This window comes from Perognathus longimembris, chromosome 2 (genome assembly GCF_023159225.1).
Source record: "Perognathus longimembris pacificus isolate PPM17 chromosome 2, ASM2315922v1, whole genome shotgun sequence".
Lineage (NCBI taxonomy): Eukaryota > Metazoa > Chordata > Mammalia > Rodentia > Heteromyidae > Perognathus > Perognathus longimembris.
The window spans coordinates 145,977,957-145,988,783 of record NC_063162.1 but is presented as its reverse complement, the minus strand read 5'-3'; the positions used below and the strand labels follow the sequence as shown (position 1 = coordinate 145,988,783).

The 10,827-nt window shown below is 43.1% G+C and overlaps 1 protein-coding gene across 1 annotated transcript; it reads right to left on the bottom strand.

Moving 5' to 3' along the window:
* Positions 1-4,358: 4,358 nt before the first annotated feature.
* Positions 4,359-5,285, bottom strand: LOC125345894 (taste receptor type 2 member 41-like). Its single transcript, XM_048337961.1, has one exon. The coding sequence runs from the start codon at positions 5,283-5,285 to the stop codon at positions 4,359-4,361; it is 927 nt and encodes a 308-aa protein (XP_048193918.1).
* Positions 5,286-10,827: the final 5,542 nt, after the last annotated feature.

Here is a 10,827-nt window from a genome sequence, read left to right as displayed (position 1 = left end):
CCATAGCAGCCCTTCCCGGTTTGTCACCCGGTCACCTGTAGGCTCGGGCCCTTCACCCCTCCCCCCCCACCAGGTGTCCAGTTCCATGAAACTAGTTTCCTTCAGTGAGACACTGTCCTTAAAACTCTTTTAAAGGGCTGGGAATATGGCCTAGTGGCAAGAGTGCTTGCCTCCTACACATGAAGCTCTCGGTTCGATTCCCCAGCACCACATATATGGAAAACGGCCAGAAGGGGCGCTGTGGCTCAGGTGGCAGAGTGCTAGCCTTGAGCGGGAAGAAGCCAGGGCCAGTGCTCAGGCCCTGAGTCCAAGGCCCAGGACTGGCCAAAAAAAAAAAAAAAAAAACTCCTTTAAAATACTTAGCAACCAGATCAATTCTCAAAACCGTCTGTAGCACCTATAGATCTATTTGTAGAAACAAATAAAATTTTACATTTTATGAGATGCTTTCTACAAGCAGTGAGTTGTGATGTCTGCTGCTGCTTAGTGAGGATGCGTGTTTAATAAACCTTTAAGACATCAACGGGATGGATCTAGGTAAGTCCACCAGGAGTCTGGAACACCTAGGCCAGGACTTAAGGTCCTTCATCTGATTTCCTATTGATCCCATCTGGTTTGTTAGTGTTTCATCATGTTTTTTGTTTGTTTTCTCTTTTTTTATCAATTCTCTTTTTTTATTATTATTGTCATTTGTTGTACAAAGAAGTTGTCCCTTATCCAAGCAGTTTATGAACACAACACATCTTCATCAAGTCATCCTTTCAACTTTCTCACCCACTCCTTCTATGCCTACGCTTTCCCGCACTCTTCTTCATTTTGTAGGATATACGTTGGATCACTGTGTTCATTTCCCCCACTCCTAGTCTGCTCTTCATTCACCTACCCTTTTCCCCTTGAGTCCACTCCACCCCTTTCAAGCAACCTTTTCCTTGTGTTTTATTTTGCTGAACTTTGATTTTGGCCTTCTAAGGAATGACACTATGTGAGATCTCCAGTAAATACGCCATATTACCATTAACACATTTGTATACACTTGTCTGTGTTTGTTTGTTTGTTGTTTGGCTGGGGTATGAGTTTTGCAACAACCTCCCTCTGTATCCCAGGCTGTCCTTGAACTCATGATCCTTCTGCCTCAGCCTTCCAAGTGCTAGAGTTAAAGCCTGTACCACCAAGCTTGGTTTAATCTGCCCTTCAATACATTCTTGGTCTTTCTCTTTCTTTCCTAAATATAATCACTCGATATAGCAACCTTAGACAACATGGTGTAGAAAAAGATTAAAGAATATAGAGAGAGAAGGTTACGGGGTTTGGGGGAGGTACCCCAAGTGGGACTCAAACCCATGTCCCTCCAGAGTCCACCATGCAGAGACAGTCTCAAGCAAAGATGGATTTATTGGGAAAGTAAAAAGCGAACTGACCAGCCAGGGACCCAGCACAGACTTGGTAGCTGAATATAGTATTGTGTGTGTGTGTGTGTGTGTGTGTGTGTGTGTGTGTGTGTGTGTGTGTGTGTGCAGATACTGGGGCTTTAACTCAGCACCTGGGTGCTATCCCTGAGCTCGTTTGCTCTAGGCTAGTGCTCTACCACTTTGAGCCACAGCTCTACTTCTGACTTTTATGGGGGGAGTGTTTAATTGGAGATAAGAATCTCACAGGCTTTCCTACCGGGGCTGGATCTGATCCTCAGATCTCAACCTCCTGACAAGCTAAGATTACCTATGTGAGTACTACTAGTTCACCAGTGTCGGGTTAAAATAAAAAAATTAAACATGACCCAAAAAAGGAGGAAAAATAAAGAAGCAAATGAACAATTGGTCATCACTGGTGACAAGAAAGATGCTAGCAGCACTCTTCTTTCTCTTCCCTCTTCATACCGATGCGGATAGAAAAATAATAAAAAATAATAACATTAATTATAAGGTTTTATAATTACTGTTTAAAAGCTATGATGACTACCGTGCATGTGTCATGTGCAGAGCATGTATTTCAGTTCTCACAATGAACCTGACATAGCTACCCCATTTAACATACCAAAAAAACTAAAGCATAAAGAAATAAATACACCCAGGGAGACGCACAACAAGTAATATGGAAGATCTAAATTTTTGGAAAGTAAAACACTCCCCAAGGTAATGAAAGCAAAATCTGAACCCAGGGGAAAAATATATCACATGTTTTTCTGGACACATGTGATATCAGGGAAATACATGCCTTTTGATGTTAAATTGCTGTTAACAAGATACTAGTTAATAAATTTTTTTCCAAAAACATTTTTTTTTCTGGGCACACATACAGTTCTAACAGTAATAATCAGGAGCCAGGCACCAATGGTTCACACCTGTAATCCTGGTTTCTTAGGGGACTGAGATTTACAGAATCATGGTTCAAAGTCAGCCCTTGCAGAAAAAGCCTACAGGATTCCATCTCCAAATCAACAGGCTGAAGGCATGCCTCACCAACTGAGCAGAAAAGCCCGGTGAGACCAGGGCCCTGAGTTCAAATCCAGTACTGGCAAAAAAAAAATAAATTAAATTTAAACTAGCCAAGAAATTTTGGGGAAAGAAGTTCATGAAGAAAGACTAGTTGACGAAATAGTCAACATTATAAACATAAAATAATTTAAAAGTTATGGGTGTGGCAAATGCTTCTACAAGGCAATGAAACAAAATAGGAATTCTAGAAATATATATATATATATATATGAGTTAGCATATAGAAGACACAGCGAGAGTGTAATTATTAATACATTATTTAGTTAGGTAAGGAATAGACTATACCAGTATGTAAGTTCATTTTTTTACTAGTTATTAGAAGAGAATACAGTACTTGTAGAAGGACATACTTAAAACTGATAAGAATCCCACTGAAGAAAATGGGTATCAGGGAGAGTTTCTACAAATACTCTTCAAAAAATGCATTTTTCTATCATTTAGATGTATTTTCCATTTTAACAATGTTTACATTAAAAATATTTTAATGTTTACATTAAAAATTAGTTTATGCTTTCTGAACATGTGTCTACCTACCTGCTTATGCTCTAATCCGCAGGGAAATTATTTTCACTTTCAGAGATTACAATGTCTCCCTATCAGGAATCCAGTAGCAAACTAGTCTCTGAAGTTCGCACATGACACCTTCTAAGAAAAGTGTTTAACCCTACCTTCTAAACACCGATTTCTAATTAAAACATTTTTCCAAAATTATTGCTCAGAAACATACATAATAATTGGATCAAGTTATTTCTAAACTATTTAAGTATAGGACCTATTTGGGTGATTCTTTAAAAAAATATATTAAGTTAGTATGTAGACATAATTGAGGTGAAATTCTTGAGTCTGCCTTTCTGAAAAGAAAGTACAAATTTATTCAATGCAGATGTGACTTTGTAACATTTTGCTTGAGAGGAGAGACAAGTTCCCAAAGACAATCTGAAAAAGGAGTCGGTCACAATGTGTCTTTTTCCAAAAGAACAATAAACACCAAGGAAGTCTGGCTGCCACTCAGAATTTCAGAAAGGAGAAAAATCAAAGGCAGAACATTGGGAGTCACAAGGGAAGAAATGAACTAGCACAAAGAAATCTTCCAGTAATCTTTAAAAAAATTAAAACCAAATTTCCTAAATTTGGCAAGAGAATAAGAATCTCTCTAGGGTGGAGGATGATTGGAACTTCCAGCTCTGGCCCCTGCCATCCTTAAAGAGTCTTCTGCAGATTGAGTACTGACCATTACAACATCCTCAAAACACCAGTGTTACAGGTGCCAGTGGCTCACACCTAGAGGCTGCAGACTAGAAACTAGCCCTGGGCAGAAAAGTCCTTGAAACTCTCATCTCCAATTAAACACAAAAAGCTGGAAAGAGGACCTATGTCTCAAGTGACCAAGCACTAGCCTTGAGCAAGAGGGCTTAGGGACAGTAAGTACCCAGGCCCTGAGTTCAAGTCCTAGTACCAGCACACACACACACACACACACACACTTCCTCATCCATAGCCTAGTCCACTTATAGACATTAATTTTTTTCCTAATTTCCCAATAGACAGCTCAGATGAAGCAAAATAGGTAAGCCAGGCTTTGAGCTTTAGCTTGACAGGGAATCACAAACGTAAAAATAACACAAGATTTTGTCTTCTGGACTTCTTGGTAACACTGTCTCCTTGGGATTCGTGAGGCTCTGTATTCATTGTATACAAAGCAAGGGACTGGTAAGAGAAATGTTTGTCTTTCCTTCCCAGAAGAGGAAACCCACGGTACAATCCAGCAGCCATCTGCCTAGGAAGACATTTCCATGGAGGTGAGCCTTGCTTCTGTGCCCTTGACCTGAGTCTCTTCTGGGAGCCTAGGTAAGGAAACCAGACAAGCTAGGTCACCCAGAAACCCCTGGCCCAGAGGAGTAGCTGCCTGAACATGCCTCGAAACTTGGGGCTGTTGGTGATGAGGATGTAGGGATGGATAGACACGCACAAGTAGAGTACGCTTTGCCACGGCCAGTACCACTTGCTCTCTGAGGAGACGAAGACGATGGCATCTGTGACCAGGGACATGAAAGCTAGTGCATACAGAATGAGGAAGGAGACCAGGGACTGCAGAGCTCTGCTCTGAGGCTGGGCACCGGGCTTCTGCAGGCTGTGGGCGTTGTGCTGCATTCTCTGGGTGTGTCTCCTAAGAGAACTAATCAACAGCAAGATTGAGGCCAGAAAAAGAAAGCAAGGAATGGCCATCGTGGTCAGCTTCAGAGGCATGAAATAGTGATTGTCCAGCCCCTTGCTCCAGTCATTAAAGTTCAGGTCCCCAGAGAAATTGCTGATTAAAAATGCTTGATACACCATGCGGTTGCCCCAGAAGAACAGCAGGGTTACAATGAAGGAGATGAAGACGGAGCCCAGCAGGAGCCGAGGCACCAATCCTGGGAGTCTCCACTTCAACCAGAGGAAAGCAGGGTGGGAGACGTTGGCGACCTTGAGGCAGAACACCACACTGAGCCACGTACCAAACCAGAAGGTGGTTGAATTGAAGAAATCCAAGTGGAAGCCAACGAGTTGCCTGCCCGCACTCCTGGAATACTCAACCAGGTGGAGGAAGAAGTAAAAGCTGTTCACCAGCCCCACGCCTTGCTGGCAGAAGCGAGAGCCGCTCAAGCTAAGGAGGATGGTGTCCCAGGGCATCAGTCTGCCACGCCGCAGCCACTCCCTGCTGAGCAGCACCACAATGAAGCCATTGGCCACGATGCCCAGGAAACACAGCAGCACAAAGAGTAGCATGAAGAAGACGGTGAGTGGAGACTGCATGTTGGCCCCTCCTCTAAGTCACCTTCCGGGAGTCACCTTTCGGTAACGGATCTCCTCCCTGCCCCCCACCCTCGGTCCTTGCACTCTTTCCTGGAGATGTGAGGATAGTCAGGTTTGGCACAACCCAGCGCCCACCCAAAAGAGAGGATGCTTAAGAGAGACACACTCCTAGAGCAGAAAAGATGCAAATTTCCCCTGGGCTCAGGTGTCACTGGGCTGCCAGCTGCCCCTGATTTGCCTTCTCTGGTTTTGCCTGCCTGCTGCTATGGTTGGCACCGCGGCAGTGAAGGAGATTGTTTTGTCTCTGTATCTGGGTTCATCCTTTTCCTTCTGTCCTTGGGCTGAGCGAACATTCCCCTTCCATTATATATATGCATGTGTGTTATGTGTATATGCACATACATGTGCATATGTATATGCAACCAGTATAGAAGTCAACCATCACTAATTGTCCTTGTCACACTTTTATTCTCATCCATGACTACCTATCCCTTGAAAGCCAAATACCATAGTCCACCTTCCAATCCAAATCTCTTCTCTAAATCCTTCATGGTGTAAGTTTGGTGATGTGTTACACTGACCCTGAGTTTCCAGTGAGAGAATTGGTTTTTGGGTGGCTGTAGGACAGGTGGCACCTGTTTCTTATTGGCTGGTGGTTAGAGCCCCCCCTGGGATCTTTCCTTACTTCCTCTGCCCCAAGTAGGCTACTTAAAACAATCATTTACTTCCTTGGACCAGCAGGGGGCGTCGACTAGCAAAATGGAGCCTGAACAGGATCATGAGATTGCCAGGATCATGAGAATGGCATTGCATTACTCGGGTCTATTCTGTTGGCCAGAAGCCAGACACAGTCTCCATAAGCACTCAAACGGAGAGGGTCTCACCACGCCCCACACCAGGGTTGAGAGTCACAGCACCCACCTTAGATATGTTCAGCACACTAAGAAACCAGAGCCTAGAAGGCATAAGTGGGTTCTGTCCATCAACATCAACATTAAAAAGGAGATTCTCTACAAGAGCGTGTGGCAAAGCAAAACTCTTCTGTTCCACTATGCCCGTCCACTCACGTAGTTACTATTTTCAATTCTCTGTGTTTGTGCGTGTGTGTATTAAAAATACATTAAAATCTACAATTCTAGCAAGTTTCCAGTATGCATTGTGTGTGTGTGTGTGTGTGTGTGTGTGTGTGTGTGTGTGTGTGTGTGTGTGTGTACTGGGGCTTGAACTCACACTTGGCTTTTTGCGCAAGACTGCCATTCTACCACAAGCCACACCCTCACTTCCAGCTTTGGGCTAGTTAGAGACAAGAGTCTCTCAGATTTGTCTGCTCAATCTAGTTTTGAACTGTGATCCTCAGATTTCAGCCTTCTGGGGTAGCTCGAATTACAGGTATGAGCCACCAGCACCCAGCTTCCGTACAGTATTTTAATTGCAGTCCAATTGCTGGGCATGAGTCCTCCAAAATGTACTCATTTAGCCTAAGTGGAACTGTGATATCCCTTGGCCAATCACTCTTCATAGCCTCCCTCATCCTAGCCTTGGCCAATACCATTCTATTCGGCACTTATGAATCTTATTCCTTTAGATTCCACACATAACTCACAAGATCATGGAGTATTTGTCTTTCTGTGTCTGGAGTGCTTCATTTAGCATAATGGTTTCCAAGTTCACCCAAATTGCTACAGATGGCAGGATCTTACTTATTTTTAAGGCCGATCACATAGATTCTTATGCAATCAACATCGATTCCTATGATTGATAAATTCATAGATGGCTTCCCTTTCTTGGCCATTGGGAATAATGCTGCAATGAAAATGAAAAGGCAGCTATCTCTTTGAAATAGTGATTCCATTTCCTTTGTGTACATTCTACTAGTGTATTCTGTCCCTACATAAAAGCCATGCTGAGGCTTGGTTATGATTTGGTGGTATTGGAAGATGTTGAAGAATAAAAGAGGTGACTGAGTCACTTAGAAGAATAATGGGCTACTCATATATATGAGTTCTCACTCTTTTTTATCAGTTGTGGAGCTTGAACTTGGGGCTTGGGTGCTGTCTGATGCTTATTCATTGTGAATACCTTTCCCTGTATCTGTACACTCTGCATACATCATCTTCTGTGAAATGTCTAATCAAGTCCTTTGCTCATATTTAAATCAGGTTATTTGAGGGATGTTCCTGCTGTCAAGTTGCACAAATATATTTTGAAGATGAATCCCTTATGTATGGTTTATGATTTTTTTCTCCTCCACCATAATCTACCTTTCTATTCTGCTGATAATTTCTGGGTCAAAGATTAGTTGACTGTATCTGTGGGAACTCATGTCTGAACTCTGGATTCTGCCTTATTTGTCTGTTGTCTGTTTTCGTGCCATTATCATATTGTTGATTCTTTGGGCTTGGTTATAAAAACTTTATTGTACTCCTTTGGTTTTATGTTTTCTTGACGTTTTTTTCATGTTCCTTACAGCCTCACATTTACATCTGCATGTTTCTCAGACTCTACAAACTGACTTCAACAGGAAGACATTAATGTTAGAGTAGGTATGACCGCATTGGCTGTGTAGGACACACATCTCGCTGTGGCAAGAGCAGTGAAGACTCCAGTTCTGAGAAGGCACCATGGCTCTGGCCCAGAGCTGGGAGTCACATGACTCTAGATGCTCCATTAGGTAGGGATCCAGGTCGGTAAAGACTACTGGGATCCTGGGTGGAAAAGAACCAGCAGGCCTCTCTGGTGGTGTTCAGTGGGTGAAGCCGGAATTAATGGTGAAGACTGCTGGAGATGGGACATCTTGTTTTCCTTTTCAGTCCTAAGGAGGATGGGGGCTGAGGGCATCCCTCTCCACCCTGAGCTGAGCTGAGCTGAGCAGTGGAAAGAGCTGACACAGCAAAACTTCTTCCTACACTTTCCTATGTGGCCATCCTTGGGGTTTTTTGTTTTGTTGGTTGGTTGGGTATTGCTCTTAGGGGATCCCCACCCTTTCTGGTAGCTTCTGCTTGTGACCTATTTATATCATCCCATCCAAGAATGCTTATCATGCTTGAGTCCATGTAAATGATGCAAATAGTTGACATTCTATATTGTTTAGGAAATAATGGTAAATAAGAGTCTGCCCAAGTTCATTACAGGTGAGATTATTTTCAGACTTTTTCTATCTGCTGTTGGTTGAATCCATGAGTACAAAACTCATGGACACAGAGGTCCTGTTGTAACAGGATTAAAATCAACAACTCACAGGAAAAAGGGTCATCCCATTGAAATTGTGTGCATAAGCATCTTTCTCACAATCATAGTTATTTTTGTTTGGTTTGGTTTTTTTTTTTTGGCCAGTCCTGGGCCTTGGAGTCAGGGCCCGAGCACCGTCCCTGGCTTCTTCCCGCTCAAGACTAGCACTCTGCCACTTGAGCCACAGCGCCGCTTCTGGCCGTTTTCTGTATATGTGGTGCTGGGGAATCGAACCTAGGGCCTCGTGTATCCGAGGCAGGCACTCTTGCCACTAGGCTATATCCCCAGCCCCACAATCATAGTTATTATATCATGTTCCTCCGTTCATTTTCTAGCTCTCCACCCAGCAAAATATTTGGTAAACACTTGTGTGTGCTGGAACTGTCTTAGTCACTAGGAATATAGAAGGGGACCAAGAGGCAGGATTACTGCTTTAACAGAGGCTCAAATCCAGAAGAAGTTAAGGAACAATAACCAATCACTCAAACAAGATATGTTCAAGTACCAATTAGTTCTTTGACAAAAATGAAAGAGTAAATTTGCTGGAGAGTAGCTTAAGAAAGGACAGGTAATAGACATAGACCAATTACATGTTGAGATGATTTTGAGAACATTCTTAAGAGAGAACATGGGAGCTAAGAGGGCCAAAGAAAGAAGAACCTTTGTTTTATATAGTCGGCTATACTCACGGTATTATCAACTTTTATTTATCTTCTTCCATCATTCCTTCTTCAAACACGTGATCTCTCCTTATCTTAGTCCATTTGCGATGCTATAACAAAATACTTGAGACTGGGTAATTTAGTGAAAACAACAGTTCTAGACACCAGAAATCCTAAGGCAAGATGCCTATAAATTTAATGTCTAGTGAGCACTACTCTTTGTTTCAAAGATGGTTTCTTTTGCTGTGTCCTCACATGATGGGAAGGCAGAACGGGGGCCTATTTAGCCCTGTCAAGCCCTTTCATGACATACTAGCTCCATCCAAGATGGCAGACCATTACCTAACCACCTCCTGAAGTCCCCAGCTCATAATACCATCCATTGGTGATTGAATCTTAACACTATGGTACTCTTGGATAGACCACAGCCAGCCTTCTACTGTGGCTTAACAGTTATTGTAGCAAGGCTTTCTTGACTCTGCCTTGGGCAAGAATCCCATTTACCATGTCTTACAACTGAAGAAGTTAATACAATAAAGCTTTGTCTGTGTCTCCTCGGCAGCTTCTGAACACCTCTAATTTTAAAGTTTATGTGTGGTGGGGGGAGAGGGCGGGGGGCGTGGTCCCTTGTCTGTGTTGGTGAATGTAGGGTAGGATGCAGAACAGAGTCTTTCAAATGCAGGATTTTCTTTGATTGCCTCAACCCTTTCATTTTATGACAGGGTTTTTAAAGTTTGGGCTGGAACGAGAAGTGTGACTCAAGCGGTAGAGCACCAGCTGTGAGCTCTGGACAAGGCTTATGTGCATCATCTTTGAAAGCCTGGATGTCGCGAACTGCCAGAAATACCAAGCCATTCAAGATTTGTACCTGATAGAGACCTTAATATTTTCCATCCTGGTATCTGAAAAGAAAGCAACACCAAGAAAGTTGTGTGGATGCTGGGAGAAATCTGAATATTCTTCTAGTGAAATGAAACTCATTTGAGGGTTTTAAACAAAGGAGAAATCTGACCTCTTCAATGAATCTCCTAGGCTATCGTGTAGATGATACACTACGGACAGGCAAGGGAGGAAGACAGTAGTCAAAGGTTACTGCATTGGACTCTGCACACGTGGATGGCAATTGTCCCATTGGGGAAGCACTGAAGCAGGTAAACACTGATAACATGCCAGGGTAGTGTGAGGGTAGGTCCGACAGAATGTGGCAAGTAGAGAGGGCTAAGAGAAAGAGAGATTCAAGGATGAATCGCATGGTGTTTTGGCCTTAGCAACTGGAGACATTTTATGGAGTCTTCCACTGAGGCAGGGGGGGCAGGAGAAGAATGTTTGTGGGAGGAACTCTGTTTTGGTCGTATTGCAGTTGAGATGCCTGTTAGATATCTCAGTTGAGACATGAAGCAGACAATGGAAATGTAAGTCTGGATCTCGGTGAAGACCTAAGGCTGGAGTAACAGGTTTGGAGAGTCAGCAACGCTTACATGGTGTTTAAAGCCATTAAACCAGATGAGATCATCTAGGGGGAAAGAATGTTGATGGAGATTGTAAAAGGGGCTGGAGCAACCCTTGTTGCCTTCAACTTTTAAGACTTGAAAAGTTGGGAGGATTCAACAAGGGAGATTTGGCTGCAACGACTATGACGGAGATCTTCCATC

Coding starts and splice junctions, on each gene's coding strand:
- LOC125345894 (XM_048337961.1), bottom strand. CDS start 5,285: ATGCAGTCTCCACTCACCGTCTTCTTCATGCTACTCTTTGTGCTGCTG.